Genomic DNA, 17,615 nt, shown 5'->3' with positions numbered 1-17,615 from the left:
TAAAGGCGGGTCTAAGAGCGTATACTAGCAGTCTATTGGCTAATTGTTTCCTAGGTAATGCCCACAAAATAAGGACTCCTGCATCTGACGATTGAGATAAAACAAAGAGTAAGCAATGTTCCGTTACTTGATAGCGAATATAGCCTGCTTTTTTTCAAGATTACTACCAATATGTTCTGTGTGGTGTAGTTGGACACTATAAGATTAACTTCTTAAACAGTTTCATACTTTCTGACAGTGTCACATTTAAATTATGTATCTACATGTCAGCTCTTCACTGAGGCTATTTGATGATTGAATGACTTTTAAATGGGCCCTCTCATCACATATACCATATATATACAGCATATATGAACACATTACACTCACATCTATGTCAATGTGTCATGCACATACACATAGAAACATGCATATGCAGACAATGTTTTATCTGCTTAGTTGTTGTTTTTTTAATCCTGAATCTGTTTTATCCAGATGTTTGTTTGTAATTAACCTAACGTTCAATTAAAAAGCCTAATAAGGGACAGAGGCTACACATTATCTTCAGCCAGATGTCCAACATGGCATTTTTCCCCCCTATTACTTCATGCTATGATGTTTATTGTCAAAGTTTGTTTTCCCAAACTAACATATAAATAAATAAAGATATCCAAGTATTTTATGGCTGCACAGTTCCCTCAAATTAAAAAATTATAAACGTCTTGTGCATCATTTTGTACAAATTTCCCCCCACATTCAGCCGGTAGTGTAAATGGCATCTTTGGAAACTTTAGGATCTCTATAAGAATCTAGATTAAAGTATGTTTGAACAATGTTTGGCTGTGCAGCATGAGTTTGTCATGACTGGCCCACCAGCAATTGGCTTTTTAGGGTTAAAAATGCAGATCCAGGAATAAAGATAAAAGAGCACATGGTAGAAACAGAGCTTCTTCTTCCTTCTTAATCAATGCTCATCTATCATATTGACCTCTGTAAGTCCATGCTGTAGGCTACCGCAGACCTCTTAGGTCACTTAATAGACCCCTGCTATTTACCACCAACACAGAAAGACATGCATGTGTGTTTCCTTTTACATAAAGTCACAACAGTTCTAATTTAAGACCAAAACACTGTGTTTGTTGAATTGTTTTGTGTCTTTGGGATAGACTTGTCCTTCAGTCAACACACATACAGCCTTAGGGTCACTACCTTACAAAACTAGGATATGTGGCTTACTAACTGGCCCTTAAAAGTTGTAAAACACAACTGTAGAATTGGTTTATCTTGTAATGTGACAGCCAGACAGAATAATCTTTATAATGATAAATTGTTTGTGCAAGTTGAAAGGGATGACATGCCCTTTTTCTTGCATAAAACAATTATAAATCCTCCTTGCTGGCTATCAAGAAATCTATAAATGTCGATTTGTGCACAGGCAGAAAGCAGTAAATCAGCATGTACTTTATACACTTCTTTGTAAGTACTGATTGATTTGCAGGTCAAAAGATATCTTGAGACCTTTGAAGCAGGTCCTAATTAACCAGTGAAATTAATATGAAATAATTGTATGTAACCTAAATATCAAACAAATTTGGCAGAGTTTTAGATCTGCGAATGCAGTCTGAAGGGTAATGAGACAACATTGTCTATCATACTAGCACAGGACATGTTTCAGGTGGTGATTGACAGGAAAATATTCACCTGCATGTCAACCTCTGTGAGATGCTGACAGTAGTCCAGGAGGAGGCAATGACAGCAGCAGTCTCGAGGCATATATTGATTGACAGTGAGGAGGTAGCTGTCCACTCCATCAGTTCTTCAGTGAAGCCTGTAACATATGATGCAGTCAATCTTTACTCTCAAATGTACAGCACAGGCAGGCTATCAGTAAAGCCAGACTGCTGTGGATGATAAGTGGCCGTTTATAGACATACACTCTTGAAGCTCAGATCCTCAAGAGTGTGAGGGCTGGAGAAGTATTCCTGCAAACAAGCAGGGTGTCATCGCCTTGGCATTAACAGTTCATTCTGCACTGGGTCTGCTCTAAATCACTCAACCAGGGATGGCATAAAAAAGAGGGAGCATGTTACTCCCAGTCCTGCCTCCCTACACCGGCTGCCTGTTAGCTGCAGAATTGATTTTAAATTCCTGATGTTTGTTTACAAGGTGTTAACTCCTGTCCCCATCATTTTTATTTATCTTATCTATGATTTTTTTTTCTTTTTCTTCTCTTCCATTGTGTTTGTTTCTTCCTCTTGTTTTCCTCTGTGTGTAAAGTGCTATATAAATAAAGCTGGGTTGAGTTGAGTCGAGTATATCGGGTTGTATCTCTCCGAACTTCCCTCCTGCAGTAGGCTTGGTCCAGATCTCTGAAAAGCTGTCAACATTTCAGATTTTTTTTCATTTAAATACTGAATAGTGCTGTGAAAAGGAAATAACAATTCAGTGTGATTTTCAGGCTACTGTTGCAGATCTCACAATGCTTTTAGCAACTCTCCATGCTGTGCTTCTCATGTGGAGCCCTCATATAATGACATAGTAACAGGAGAGAAAATATGAACTAAATATTGATTAAATTGTACCAAATTGTGTAAAGACCAGTTGAAAAAAGTACTGCTCTTTTCATAATGATTTAAATATATAACTTGCTTATCTCAGATTGTGGATTTGGATAAAACTTTTTGGCACTGAATATCTGCACAAAAACTCACACTAGCCATTTGTTTGTGCAGATATTTAAAGTTTGTGAATTTATTTATCTTCAATAAGAAATACATGTATCAGTGTCAAAGTAATCTGAGAGCTCTGCCACAAGCACAGCTGTTATTACTTTCTGATGCTCTCACACATCAAAGACATGAGGAGTGAGAGTCCTCTGCTGGAGGTGTTGATGCTCAATGTGATGCTTAGTGATGTGATATTAAAATCGATACAGGGTGCAGCGGAACATAATGTCGGTAGCTCGGCACAGGGTTATAGTTTGTGTACTTTCCCTGCGTGGTAACTGAGATGGTTAGATGAGATTATCATCACTTTCATCTTCAGATATACACAGAACTACAGCTAGGAAGAGAACATTTAACCACAAGTCACGAGGCAAGATTTTATCTTACTTTAGTCAAGATCTCCTATAAAAGAGTAAGGATCAGCAAAGACCTAAACAAAACAATATTATGATTATGTAGAGCCTTTCCTATCCATATGTCAAGTGTAAGATCCCATTCAGGAGTGTATAAACCCCGTCTTTCTGTAAACAGTCTGATTGGCAGTGTCCCCTTGCTTCCATCTGCGAACACAAATGAAATGGAGGATAATGTTTTGAGCCTTTAATCCGCAGTAAAAATCTCCCAAATAAAATGAAATGAGCTGCCGAATTTAATTATGTATCATCAGTCCGTGCCACCTGTTGGTGTTCCTATTCTTATCCTGCGTGAGTGCTCTCGGTGCTTCAGACACCAGCCGATTCGCTCTCATTTGTCTCCCTCTAAAGGTCCTTTCTGATCATGTCCTCTTTTATCATATCAATACACTGACTGAACACAAATATATTGTGACATAATTTCATCTGATTATGCAGATGCCAGATGAAGGGCCATCACTGTTTAGGTCATTTCCTAGTCTTCCTCAATTCTTCCCAATTAGGTATGTTAAATACAAATTTATATACATGAAAATAGGACTCAAACTGAGAAGATAGAGGGACCTTTACTTGACAAAATGCTGTGCTCATCCTCTGAAGATAACAGGCAAGTTTGTTGTGTCATTTCCTGCTTGCAACTCAACATTAATGTGTACATTTTTGCAGAAACACTTGCATGCAGCCAGGAAGTTACTGATCTTCTATGCAAGATGTACGGTATCTCCTGAATGAGGCCCAATACGCACACCCACATGTTTTTTATCACCTCTCTTCCTCCTGTGTGTCTCCATGTTTCTGCCTCTCATCAGGTTCTTTCAAATCAGCTTAACTCCTGCTTGAACCGGCTGGCTGACAGCTGCCAAGACAGAAGACGAGGCAACTGCTCACAAAACACAGACACAGTCTTGGATCTAGCAAATGAGATGACTTTCCCCTCTGCAGACCTCTTATCTCCCCGGGATCCATCTGTGGCAAGAAGTGCTCTGTGTCTCTTCTCAGTGTTATTACTGCCTTTAGCTGGTTGCCTCTCTGTGTCAGGTCTGCCTCTCTGTGGACTTGTTGGCTTGCAGAGGAGGTGAACAGGGATACTGCTGCTCATGTCTGTGAGCCATCGGCACAAAATGATGGAGAGGAAATAACAGCATCTTTTTTAAGTAGAAATGCCATTAACAACTTACAATAACAGTTATTGTATGTTTGGTTTAACAGCTAATTTAAAGCTGAACATTCAGTATGCAGGTATTCTTGACTCAGACTGATAGCCTGCAGTGTCTTAATAAACTGTAAATGGTGTGGCTGAGTAGTACTTGTCCTCAGATTTTTTTTGAGAATAATGCAAAAATTAAATATTTTACCATAGTTTTATTTGCACATATACAAGATCATAAAAAACAATAACAGAAGTGAAACAGATGATTGAGGAGAGGTCAAGAAGTTGTTGGCTTATGCAGAGAACAGCTTCCTAAATTCATAATAAAAGAACAAATATTTAAAAAATGAAATGGGAAATTAAAATATATGTAAATACAAAACAGAGGAAAAGAAAATAAGAGAGACAAAATAAACTGATCAATGTACAAGTGATCAGCTGACAATGGACAATAGTCATATTAAAAAAGAAATGGAAAGTAATTATAATCAAGATTAATTAGACATAATGTTTAAATCTAAACTTAAAACTCATCTTTTTGCCTTAACCTACAATTAGTTGCCTTTAATTGAGTACTTCATGACCTTGCTCTGCACAGCAGGTTGGTTTCTGTCTCAATGGATTTACTGAGTGTTGCTCTGCCGACAAGATTATTGATTATTGCAACTGTTCTGATAACCACTGGATCTCTTTAACCTTCTGTTTGTTTGTTCCACAAGCATGTGAGCATCCAAGCTGTGTGCCCTTCTCTCTTCTCTCTTCTCTCTCTCTCTCTCTCTCTCTCTCTCTCTCTCTCTGTTTTCTCTTCCTGTCCTCTCTTGTTGAACTGCTCTGTTTCCCTGGCTGTCGGTGCCATCTCCTGAGGTTTAGAATCTGGTTTCCCATCCTGCAGGAGTTCAGCCTCACCTCATGTCTCTCTGTCTGAATGATGTCTTTATCTTTCTCTCTGTCCTTTGTGAATAATGTCTTTTCTTGTCTCCTCTCTCCCATGTGTCTGAATGCTGTGATGTGAGTCTCCCCTGTGTGCATGTATATATATATATATATATATATATATATATATATATATATATATATATATATATATATATATATATATATATATATATATATATATATATATATATATATATATATATATATATATATATATATATATGCTCTATTCTGTACACACAACATCTATTGTATGTCTTTCTGTCCTGGGAGAGGGATCCCTCCTCTGTTGCTCTTCCCGATGTTTCTTCTATTTTTTCCCATTAAAGAGTTTTTTAGGGAGTTTTTCCTTATTCGAATTGAGGGTCTATGGACAGAAGATGTTGTATTGCTGTACAGATTATAAAGCCCCCTGAGGCAAATTTGTGATTTATGATATTGGGCTTTACAAATAAAATTATCTTGACTTGTTTGAAATGGTATGACAGTTTTTAAATCCCTGAAACAATAGCAAACTCCTGATAAAATGTAGTTTAGCATACTGTATACACCACAATATCTCAGGGAATACATACTACATGTTTGCTTTTATAAAAGCTGACATGGGAGCTGAAGATGGTCACCCTGTATACTATTATGAGAATTAATCTGAGAATGAAGTAACTAAAATATGATGAGAGAGAAAGTGGCAAGTACATACTATAAGCTATAGTAATAAAGCTACAAAAAGTAGATGTATGAACTTTACATACTCTTTGTGGAGTCACACAAATTCATTCACTTCCCCTCCTGGTGGGGTTCACTTTCTGAGCTGTCTAAACTAGACAGAAGTTTCTGCATACACTTAAGGGCTTATTGTAATAGGAGCAGGATGCCAGAGAGGCAGTAGTCTAGTTAGAGATGACAGCTCCCACATTGCAAAGCTTTTAACTGTAATTAGGACTACAAGCTTGACAGTTAAAAAGTTTTTGCAGTTAGACTCTGTGCAGAAACTCTTTTGTCTTGAACTGTCAGATGTGAGAAGGGCTCAAGAAGAAATGACCCCAATAGAAAGTCAGACACCATGTAGCCACAAGGGGGCGCACTGGATCTACTTTTTAAACTTTCAACTTCAGCTTGATCCATTAAGGTCCCAACTTCCCAGTTTGGCATTAGTTGACTCCATGTCAGTGGTTTTCAGATTAAAGTGAGAGGGGCTTTAGGGACTTCTTCCTTTCACAGTGCTATTGTTGGGTAATTGTTGTGTGGATTTTTCCTTTAGTGTGTGCGTTTACCTGACTGGCAGGCTTAGTCATTTCAACCAGATTCTGTTATCGTTATCACCCTGCCAAAAGTGCACTAATGAGTACTTTTCCTCTAATTAGACCATGATATTATGGGAAAATACCGCAGGCATGATATGGTCTATCAGCACCTCCAACCACTAAATTCCCTCAAATGATAAAAAATACATCTACACAGTCATCATCCTGGTATAGTAAGAGGGATCTGGTCTGGTGTTGCCTTAAAATGAAAAAGATTTTCAGTAATACTGTGAATGTTCGAAGGAAACAAGGCTACACAGCCAAATGTACTTTATACTGAATGTGAAATACCATACAGGAAAAATATAAGAATAACAGATCCTGCCTTTTTTTTGTCCAATCTTCAGGACCTGATATGGAGTATGCTTGTAGGAAACCAATATATCAATAGTGCTATATTTTTAAATAAATGAGATCATTTTAAAATTAAGAAGCCCAAGAGAAACACAAAATAATTTCAATATCATCCATTTAGAGCTTCCTACATAGTCTTTAAAAAAAGGCCTATGTCACATTCAAATTCACAATTTTAATTGAATATCTTGAAATATATTGAAACATTACAACAGGACCAGATGTGATGTAAAATATTAAGAAACACTGCTATAAGGTCACTGTAAAATACACTAAATAATAAACATTTCAAGCATGTATTCGTTCAGCTCAGCCCATTGGTTTAACTAACTATGGTTAGAACATGGTGACCATTTAAATACAAGTTTCCATTTATCTTTGATAATTGACCGTGATCATTTTCTGATAATGCACTTTGTGGTGTCCTGATATAGAAAACAATGGATGGATTCACCACTGACTCCACTTGTCTTTTGGGTTTTTTTTCACCTCCCTCATCAATCCGGCAGTGGTGGAAGAACCACTCATCCACTTCTGCTTAAGTAGTACCAATACATTAATGTAGGTACTGAATTACAACTATAAGGTAAGTCCTTGTGCCAAAATATGTACTTAAAATATCAAAAGTAAAATTATTAGTTCTGTATATATTTTTTATGTATGACATTATAAGGTTGTATGTATTGATCCATCAGTGTGTAAGTAGCATTTAATTGTTAGGTTGATTAGGTTTCGGGTCCCCTCCTTAGGGGTCCCAAGATATATTTGAGAAATGTTGGATGATTTCAGTCTCGACCATTAACTGAAATGATACCATCTGAGAAATTTAGAAGGGAAGACATAATTATATATATGCTGTATTATATAATAATTTATAACTGCTAACAACTCAAAGACATACAGACCCTTCTAGACACTGCTTTATTGTAAGGGGTCACAAGCTGAAAAGGAAACACTGGTTTAATCTTGCGTTTCACTGTAAAGCCTGAAAAGTAACTAGTAACTGTTACTGTCAAATAAATAATATAAAAAGTACAATATTTATCTATTAAATGTAGTGGAGTATAGTATAAAGTAGCAAAAAAATGAAATACACAAGTAAAATACAAGTACTTCAAAATTATATTTTCTACCACTGCGATCCAGACACCTCACGATGCGTTATCAAAATCTCTGTGGAAACACAAACAAACAAAACAAATACCTAACATGCTTAGGTCAAGTATGAGTAGTCTTGTTGATATCATAACTTTTTGATATCATAACTTTTTGGCTGCCAGTGGAGATAAGTTTACTACACTCTTGTGAAAACGATCACCCAGAAATGAGGACTATGGGGACACTGAGGTCATGTCCTCAGTATTTCTGGGAACTTGAGGGTGTTACAATCTGTGGGGGAGTTTACATACCGACATTCAAAACATACATATGGTGGGTATTTTGTAGGCTGACTTCAGTGGTTTTACACTCAATATACACTCAACAATCACTTTATTAGGAACACCTGTTAACTTGTTAACATACGTGAGGGGGTAAAAATATTAGGAACACTGTTCAATATAATGCACTCCAGTACACCACCACCCACTATGACCTCAATAATAAACATAAAGTAGAATTATCACCTTTTTGACAATGTCAACAAAAACTGAAAATGTATAAACTTCATAAAAGTAGAATTTATAGCAGAGCTTTCGTATTGGATTGCATTAGATTTCACAGGTGTATCTAGTAAGGTGCTTGGTGAGTGTGTTTAACCATGACTGTGTTTAGACCAACATAAATAAATTAATATTCAAAGAGATAGTGTTTTTCCACCAGAATTTTATATCTGGCAGTGTGTGGCGAGCTTTGAAAACAGCACTAAGACCTTCATGATGGGTAATAAAATATAGAGATAATATAACTGAATAAACTTGATATGAAAAATCCAAATAATTAGAAAAATGGTCTTGCCAGAAACAAAGGTGACCAACAAGGTTAAAGAAATAACTTCACTTACAAGTATTTTACTGATCAGATGGCTCTGAGTCCAAGTCTTTTAAACTGGATGTGAACGTATTATGCTCACCCAAACATTTGTGAGTGAATAGCAGGTCACAAACACTTTTCTTTCTCCTTTGCTCTGTGTAGTTGTGTATGATGTGTGTAAGTGTATGATGTCAGCTGTCTGTCTGGCACAGATGGGTGTTGGTGTGCTTCCAGCTGTTTGTGGGGATTCATGATGTCTGGACCTATGGTCTGGACTGGAGGATCCTCCCTACATACAGCCTGTGAGATCATAACGCTTTTAATTAGACCGGATACGACAATTATTGGGAAATTCGCCGGCCTCTCTCAGCCTTATAAAAGCAGCTGGAGTCAAACCTTCAGCAGGATTTAGACAGAGGCTCAACCAAGGTAGGTACATTTTATTTCCTGTCTTGTATTTGTCTCAGGAGTTTCAGCCACGGACGTTAATACACTCATACAACTGGAATCTGATTTATTAATTCTTTGTGTGTCTTACGTTCAATTTCAGGTGTTCAGGAAGATGTCTTCCACTGTACTGTGTTCTGTTGTTTTTCTGGCTTGTGCCTTGACTCTTAGTGCTGCTCAGAGTGAGTATTTGTGACACATTTCTATTACACAGAGAAATATTTAACTGAAATATATTCCTCAGCGCCAGACTTTTAGATCATTCATGTTTACTATGTTAACAATTATTTACCAGAGGGGTAACCTCTGTCAATGTGACTTCTAAAGCACTGATACCATCTGATTTTCCGCAATGTATTTCCCTCTCTAATATTTTTTACTGAGTTTCTGATGTGCTCTTTCTCGTAAACAGCAAGCTGCAAAGGACGATGTGGTGCCGAGTACTACAGGGGTTACACTTGTCAGTGTGACTATACCTGCCTGAGTTATGGAGAATGCTGCAAAGATTATGAATCAAAATGCACCACAAGTGAGACTTTTTCTCTCCTAATGTTTTTACAACTTTATTTAATATTTACTCTGTAGGTCTCAACCTACAACACCGATATGCAAACATTTGGAATCACTGATAACACATTTTTACATCACTAATCAAAAGTGTTTTTCATATTGTGTCTTATTTCTTACACACCAGTGAAGTTGTCATTGATTTTCAATTTCACATTGATTTTTCAAACAATCTCTATCCCCTCAGAGAGCAGCTTTACATATTCTGTACACTGTTCCCTAAATGTTCTTCATGAATAACAAAGTAATTAAATCTCTGAGCTTATTGTACACATTTGTTGTGCCACAGCAAACTCGTGTAAAGGTCGGTGTGGAGAAACCTTCAAGAGAGGCCGGCTGTGTAACTGCGACCCTGATTGCTTCAAGTACAATCAGTGTTGTTCAGATTTCAAGACTCACTGTGATGCAGAAGGCAAGTTTTCTCCAACACATTCAGCATGATTATGTGTGTGTCTCTTTGAAATTTTCTGCATGTTAACGACCACAGATTACCTTCACAGTTTATAACGCAGTGGTATCTTCATGATACTTGCTATCTTGATGAAGGTAAAAGTTAAAGGAAAAAAAAGTTAAAGGTGGTCATACATCTTGATGTAGTGTTTTAATGTATATCATTTGATACATGACCATCAAATGTATCACCGGTTGTATGAGTGAAAGCATGGCTGCATGTTAAAATCAGCCCTCACCTTTCCTGGCTGCATCATTATGTAAGAATTGTAATTACCGCAATCTGAGATTAGTATACTTGCATGAACAACAAGGGTGTCTAAAAGTATCAGGATAAGATGCTGGAAATATTCATATCAAATGTCAAACAGCCTGCATGTCCACCAGCATGTGGAGTAGCATGCAATGCATGCAGTAATCTGCACTGAAGCATTGGGATATGTTTGACAATATTTTCTGTCTTCATAATTACCACAGAAGAAATCAATGGAGCAGCCAATGTAGCAGCACCATGCAATAATGTAAAAGATAACAAACCAAAAGGTATATTTGTCTTGGCAAGATGTTTGATTTTTCTTTACTAAATTTTCAGTCATTTAGGTTGTAAAATGTTTTTCTTTTTATGGTTAGCCCTCTAACCTTTATTCATGAATATTCTCACAGAGCCAACTCTGAATGAAGCAACGGAGGACCCATTAAGCACGGGAGACAACACAGGTGACTATACTTTTTGAAATGTACTCAAGGAAGCTACACAAAAATATATTTTACATGTCTTAAAGAAACTCCAACTTTATTCCAGTAACAGAAACTGATGCTCTCTGAACTGTACTCAAACAAATTTGTTTGAAATAACTTAAATGATTATTATGAACTGAACTCAATTCATTTAATAAGGCATATGTCAGGAAGAAGGCAGGAAGATGTTTATGGTTGAGTGCCACACTTGCGGCTCTGTGGTTTGTTCGGAGACCAAGTCTCACCAGAACAAGCCAAGAGCACAAGCCTCACTGGCCAACAGAAACACAAGGAAGCAGTGTTGTGAGGAGTGTGGGAGGGTATCGGGCACAGGTTCAGTCACAAGATGTGGCCAAGAAAAGACGAAAAAGAACATTTTCCTGGAGGTTTTAATTCAGGAGTTGGCTTGGAGCAAGTTTGTGGGTGGAGATACTCTTGCATCCTTGTTACTTCTCTCTCAAGAAGAAGACATTTTGTAACGTTTCTGTCTGGGATGTCACCGTCTGAGTGATGTGCATGCTAAAGTAAAGTAATGCCGAGAAAATATTATGTACATTTTAAAGAAATACAGTAGTTTGGGTTAAAATGTCTGTCTATATCACATTAATTGATTTTGTCTTATTTTCCCACAGATGACGATTTAATTCCACAGGCCAATCCGTCATCATCTCCACAAGATGATCCCAGTGATGGTGAGCGATGATGTGTACGGATAATAAATCTATCTAAGCTCTCCCCTGGTAAAGTTTTATGAGTGTGACATCCACACCTTTTCTCACTTGTCACACTCCTGTAGATATATCCAGCCAGATACTTCCCAATGATGAATTTTCCAACAATGGACCAGAGGATTCGAAGGCAAGTCCTACCCCAGAGAGCACCAGCGACAACGGATCCCCTCCAGCTGACCTGCTGGATCAAATTATTACTGAACCCACGCTGCATAAAGACAACCCAGAGTTGAGCACAGAGACAGTTACAGTCCTCTCTCAGACACAGACGACTCCTTCAGATAATGAACCAACAAAGGCCGATACTGACTCCCCCAATGAGAGCACAGGTATGTGATATCTGGGACGAGCTTCAAGGCTCCTTGCCATAAATTCTCCAAGTTTCTGGAGCTCTATTTTTCAGTGGTGACAGTGAAAGCCTTAATGTGTAATTCACATCATTTTCATTATCATCAAACCATTCAATGACCCCTCGAGCTCTACATGGAAGCATCTGCATTTGTCATGTTTCGCCACCCATTTATTCATGTTTTTCCTCTATTTTGTCACCCCTCTGTATATGCTGTCATTAATTTAATAATTTATTAACTTGTTTCACACTCGAGCAGTGGTGGTTACACTAAAAAGTCCTCTAAGTGGTTGGATAGTGAAATGAATAAAAAATATCTCATTTTAGTTGATTATATGTTATGTGAGTAAAATCTTAATCTACAAAGAAATTAGTAATGATAGCTGTGAAATAAACGTGAGGTAAAAATTGAAAATGTTTCCCTTTGACATGTAGTGAAGTGAAAGTATAAAGCAGCATAAAATGGAAATACTTAAGTAAAGTACAAATACCTTAAAATTGTACTTAAGTACTGGTCTCATAATATTAATTTAAATCTAATAACACAGTTTATACTCATGTTTGTCCACTTCCAGATGTAAGTGATCCTGAGATGTCCACCACCTCACTGGACTCAGGAACGACTCTTTCTCCATCCTCCACAGCAGTTCAGCAGGTCTCCAGCCAGCCTGCTTCAACCTCAGTACATGAAACAGAGCCTAATCCCACAGCCAACACCCCAGAGCTGGAGACAGAAGAGCTGGCACAGAATGCAGATCCAACTGAAGCCTCCACCACCACCTCCAGCCCACCTGTAGCTTCAGTATCCACAGAACTCACCAAGGACTCCTCCACAGCCTCAGAAGACTCTCAGGTCACCACCACCTCTGCCTCTACAACGCTGGACCCAACACCCATCCCAGAGGCAACCACTTCAAACACAGAGCCAGATGTTACTGAGCACAACTCCGACGACGTCACAACAGGCCCTTCCTCTTCTCTGCCGGACGTTCAAGATCCTTCCACCGGTGTTTCTCCAGCAGCAGAGCTTGATTCCCTGACGACCCATGCCCCCTCACTCACAGATGCAGCAAAGAGTGACACGACAGATGATGTCACCACAGGAGAAACCACTGCTGATCCACCAATAGTCACCCCAGAACCAACTAAACCTCAACCATCAGAAGCCACCTCAAAACCTCAGGTCAAACCTGACCCACACAAGCCACTGCCAACTAAACCCACCTCCAAACCTGAGACTAAGCCTCTGGATACTCTGAACACAGACAACCCTAGAGACTACCAAGCGGGTAAGAAATGTTTTTAGCGTTGGTCCAGATCCTCTGCACAACAACCATAGAATATAAATTGCTTCGAAAGATGATTTATGTGACTAAATAGGGTAAATTTCAGTGTGAGCAACTTAATTTCTTTCCTGTACGCTGTACTGAGATCTAATCTATTTTTCATGAGTGACTCTATTGCAAAGCTTAAGGCCACTAGTTTCTTGTACATATTCATTACTGTTTGCAGCCTGCTTTATGAGCTTTTTTTCATTATGCATCTGGGTGAAAACAGCTTCCTTCAAAGTATAGCTACTTTATATTAAGTGACAGAGGTGGCTGTTTTCCCCATACTGTAAATGAATCAAGCTGTCCTTTGTAATTGGAAATAAAACTCAGAAACTGTAAAGAACAGAAAAAAGCTACAGTGCAGAAAAAGTCCCTGCAGGCCTTGGAATACAAAAATCACATTTAACACAGAGTAACCCCGTCTGTGATTGCATGGTTTCTTTGTTTTATTGCTTGTTTTCCTCATAAATGTGTCCCTTTTTTTCCCCAGATGACAGCAACGATACAAACCTGTGTAGCGGGCGGCCGGTCGGTGCAGTCACCACACTGAAGAACGGCACAGTGGTGGTTTTTAGAGGTTAGTGGGCAAAAAACGTGTTTTACTTTTGCTCTTGAGTTTGACAGTAGAAACTTTTTTCACATTCTGTTCAAGGTGGAAAAGTTTTTGTTCTGTGTTCACCTTAAATCTGAGTTTAGAGAGTATGTGTACGTTACAAGTGTGATTTAGAAACCTGAGATCTCCAGACATCTACTGTCCATTAGTTAAACTTTTGAAACAGACAATATTTACATATTCATAGATTTAGTACTATTCAATTGAACTTCTCTGTGGAGAAACCATATCAGACAAAACAAATTATTATTCAAAGCAGAGTATTATTATTGTTAAACTTCAAACATGTGAAGAGGCTCTTAAAGTGATCTTGTCTGTGGGTGGACCAGTTTTATGAACTAATGTTGTTTCACAGGGCACTACTTCTGGTCTCTGGATAGAAACAAGGTGCCAGGTCCAGCCCGTGGCATCACACAAGTGTGGGGCGTCCCATCCCCCATTGACACTTCATTTACCCGTTGCAACTGCCAGGGCAAAACATACATTTTCAAGGTAAACGTCTCATCTGAACCAAGAAGTGCATTTGTCAAATCTGAGTTTGAGATAGCATAGGTGTGACCCTGTACACTATCAGGATGCATTTTTGCTGTTAAAAAACATCTTTGTTTTACCTGAAACCATTTTACAAGTGCTGAACTAATCAGTTTTAGTTCCCAGATGTTTAATGTTTTGGTTTGGTTTGCAGGGACCTCAGTACTGGAGATATGAAAATGATGTTTTGGACCCTGGTTATCCAAAAGCAATTCAAACAGGCTTTGATGGGCTTCGGGGCCACATCACAGCTGCTCTGTCTGTGCCTCAGTATCGAAGAAGGAGAGAGGCGGTCTACTTCTTCAAGAGAGGTGAGGAACTGCTGTTGTTGCATGTCTTCTAATGATAATTTATTCTTCATTACATAACTTTCTTTTTAGTTTCGTCATTGCTGTTGTGTTGTATTTTATCTTTTCGGCATGAACAAAGTTTAGATTTTTATTAGTTAAATCTGTATATCATAATGACGTTCTGATTGAATGGATTCTAAGACTTGATTCTTGATTGTTTCAGGGGGATCGGTCCAGAAATATTCATACCAGTTTGGTACCAGTCCAACATGTGGCAGGAAAGTCCAGCACATCACAGTTCACGCAGTCCGCAACCGACTGGCTCGACAAGCAGGTACCCCAATAATGAAAAAATATTACAAAACAAAAAATGCATCTTAACTTTGGTATATACTGTATATATATATTTATTTTTCCCATTTCTGACAGCTTTGAGATCACATCCATGCAATGGTTGAAATGCACACTGTGTGTTATTGTGTAAATGTAACCGTGATGAGTGTACTGGGTGTTTGCTGAGCATTTCAACAGATAGGCTTGAACTCACATAAACATGCTTTATTTGAGTTACAACATATGTTGCTCTCTGAAAAAATGAGTCATGTGTTGTTGAGTTGAGAGGGGCAGCAAGGTCCAGCTTGTAAATAATTGGCAAGTGGAAACAAACAGCCTGTGTGCTGTTTATGAGATTGTAACTGTTGAGTTGTGAGTTTGGACATAAAAATGTCAAAAACAAAATAACCACTTAAAATTTGTAAAAATAGCAAAGAATATTTTATTCATCATTTTAAACTGTTTTGTTTCTAGTGTCTCTCTTAGGGCCAACAATCAGCATCCAGCAATCCTGGAAAGGTTTCCCCTCCACCATCACAGCTGCTGTGTCCGTCCCGAGCACCAGAGAACCAGAGGGATACAAATACGTCGTCTTCTCTAGATGTAAGTTATTTATAAGATTTACCAGTTCTGGAGTTATATCTCTAATTAGAACAGATTTAGGGGCTGTTTTTTTTTTTTTCTTAAAAAAAATTGGATTTGTTTTCTTTAAAATTATTCTAGTGTTTAAATTTACAAGACTATTAGTTAAAGAAGAAACAAACACCTTGCCATATTTTGGATTAGCTCCCAACATACTGGTTTTAAAAAAGAAAAAGATCATGTAAAAATAGTCTTGAATTAGTTTAACATCTCCTCCATACTTAATCATTTATTCTCAAAAGAACATAACATCCCTCACTCTGTTATCCTCATTCACACAGTGTCTGAAACGCCTAACAAGGACCCTGTGTGTCAGGGTGTCTCAGGGTGTGGTGGGGGATTAGGCAGATGTAAAGGTCACTGAGGGTGGCGTCCATTCACCTAAAGATCAAGTTTATTACGCAGTAACCAGACTAGAGTTTCCATTTCAGTAATGATACCTGTAGTTTAAAACCATCAGTCAATGTCAGTTTACAGTCAATGTGTCTCATCAGGAAGGGTTTACTGTCCGGTCATGTACGTCATTCAAGAAACAGAATCTTTTGTAATCAATTCAAGTTGGCGTCCGTAAAACTTGAACTCTTGGAGGAGGCGCTTGATTCTGTCGGTCACGCCATGTTCACCAACAATGGAAACTGGCAGTCGTATGGCTAAAAACGACATCCTACACATAACTTATGAATTTAAAAACTTAACTGTCTGTTCTGTTTCTTTTGCAGCCAAATCCTACAACGTTAGGATAGACGGTGAACGTCCTGTCGTCGCTCCCCCTAAAGCCAACACGTCACCTCAGAGCAACGAAGTCTTCAAATGCCCGAAGAAAGTCTGAACACCACAGACTGTTCTAAAGAAGTTGTCTTCCACGTTCTTATTGTTTTTAAAGTTTAATACATTCTTCATAAAACACATCGCTTCAGCATAGACTGATCAGAAAAGGTACTTTCTAAGTACATTAAAAAAAAAACAATAGTCAAACAAAAGAAAAAACAGGCTTCAGAGCAATCGAACATTATCAAGACTGAATACAGAAACTGAACACTCAGATTGAAAAATGCATAATGTGGTTCTGTAGGGAATGACAAGCTCTGCAGTCATATTTGTCCAGTTTTAGTGCTTCATCTGGCGAATCGTCTCCCATGTACACCCCGAGAAGGAAATGCTTGACCTGTTGGAATATAAGAGAGATTTTTAAGACAAAGTCCGCTATACTGATGTAAAAAATGATGTACAGTGGCTGTATAAAATGTGCAATATAATGAAAATATTGAAAGAATTAGTGTTTTCTGTTCTTTTTTTCTTCAAAATTAAAACTGAACTATAATAAACAAATACTGTACTGTATGTATTAAATTATGATTGATGGTTAAAATGAAAAAAGTTTTGTCGGGATTTGTGCGCACAATGTTACTGTTCGTCAAATGTTACTCAGCTTAAGATTCAGGATGATTTTTCAAGCATGCAACTTTTCGAATATATTATTGAAGAATAGCAATAGCTTAGTATTGAATGTTTTTTTGTGCAAGTCTGAAACTTTAAAGATGAAATCTGTATCTGTCTTTGTATTTGGTTTACAATAAAGATGGAAATGTTATTGCAAAAGTCTGTGTGAAAGCCTGCTCTCTCCTGCTTCTTGAATCACACAAAAAAGCAGCACTGTCTGGGTTTATGTTGCTGATTGTGGTATGAACATGAAAACAGTGAAAAATGTCTTCACCTCCAACACACTGATTAGATGAAACAGGTGTGACCTGACAACATTT

At 37.9% G+C, this 17,615-nt stretch overlaps 2 protein-coding genes and 1 long non-coding RNA gene across 5 annotated transcripts in view; 2 read left to right on the top strand and 1 right to left on the bottom strand.

The window, feature by feature from the left end:
* The first annotated feature begins 42 nt into the window (after positions 1–42).
* On the top strand, positions 43–4,413 carry LOC122989479. Its single transcript, XR_006405079.1, has 2 exons — positions 43–108; positions 3,928–4,413. It is a non-coding gene; the product is annotated as an uncharacterized LOC122989479 (long non-coding RNA).
* A 4,752-nt stretch (positions 4,414–9,165) lies between these two features.
* prg4b (proteoglycan 4b) lies at positions 9,166–16,878 on the top strand. 2 transcript variants are annotated; one of them, XM_044362374.1, is made up of 15 exons: positions 9,166–9,262; positions 9,384–9,462; positions 9,693–9,809; positions 10,137–10,259; positions 10,775–10,840; positions 10,961–11,014; positions 11,668–11,727; positions 11,832–12,095; positions 12,691–13,404; positions 13,937–14,023; positions 14,415–14,551; positions 14,745–14,901; positions 15,104–15,214; positions 15,688–15,816; positions 16,575–16,878. In XM_044362374.1, exons 2-15 carry the CDS (start codon positions 9,396–9,398, stop codon positions 16,682–16,684), a joined length of 2,196 nt encoding a protein of 731 aa, XP_044218309.1. In that variant the 5' UTR covers positions 9,166–9,262; positions 9,384–9,395; the 3' UTR covers positions 16,685–16,878. The 2 variants fall into 2 exon arrangements, with proteins under 2 accessions (XP_044218309.1, XP_044218310.1); XM_044362375.1 differs by lacking the exon at positions 10,775–10,840 and having other exon boundaries at positions 9,167–9,262.
* tprb (translocated promoter region b, nuclear basket protein) overlaps positions 16,735–17,615 on the bottom strand; it is a 25,146-nt gene continuing 24,265 nt past the window's right edge. For both annotated transcript variants that reach the window (XM_044362355.1, XM_044362356.1), the window contains exon 51: positions 16,735–17,020. In XM_044362355.1, the coding sequence (XP_044218290.1) occupies positions 16,971–17,020 (50 nt within the window). In that variant the 3' untranslated portion in view covers positions 16,735–16,970. The remainder of the gene's footprint in view (positions 17,021–17,615) is intronic.

This window comes from Thunnus albacares, chromosome 9 (assembly GCF_914725855.1).
Source record: "Thunnus albacares chromosome 9, fThuAlb1.1, whole genome shotgun sequence".
In the NCBI taxonomy this organism is placed as follows: domain Eukaryota; kingdom Metazoa; phylum Chordata; class Actinopteri; order Scombriformes; family Scombridae; genus Thunnus; species Thunnus albacares.
Note: the sequence above shows the minus strand (reverse complement) of the source record. Positions and strands in the feature narration are given on the sequence as shown.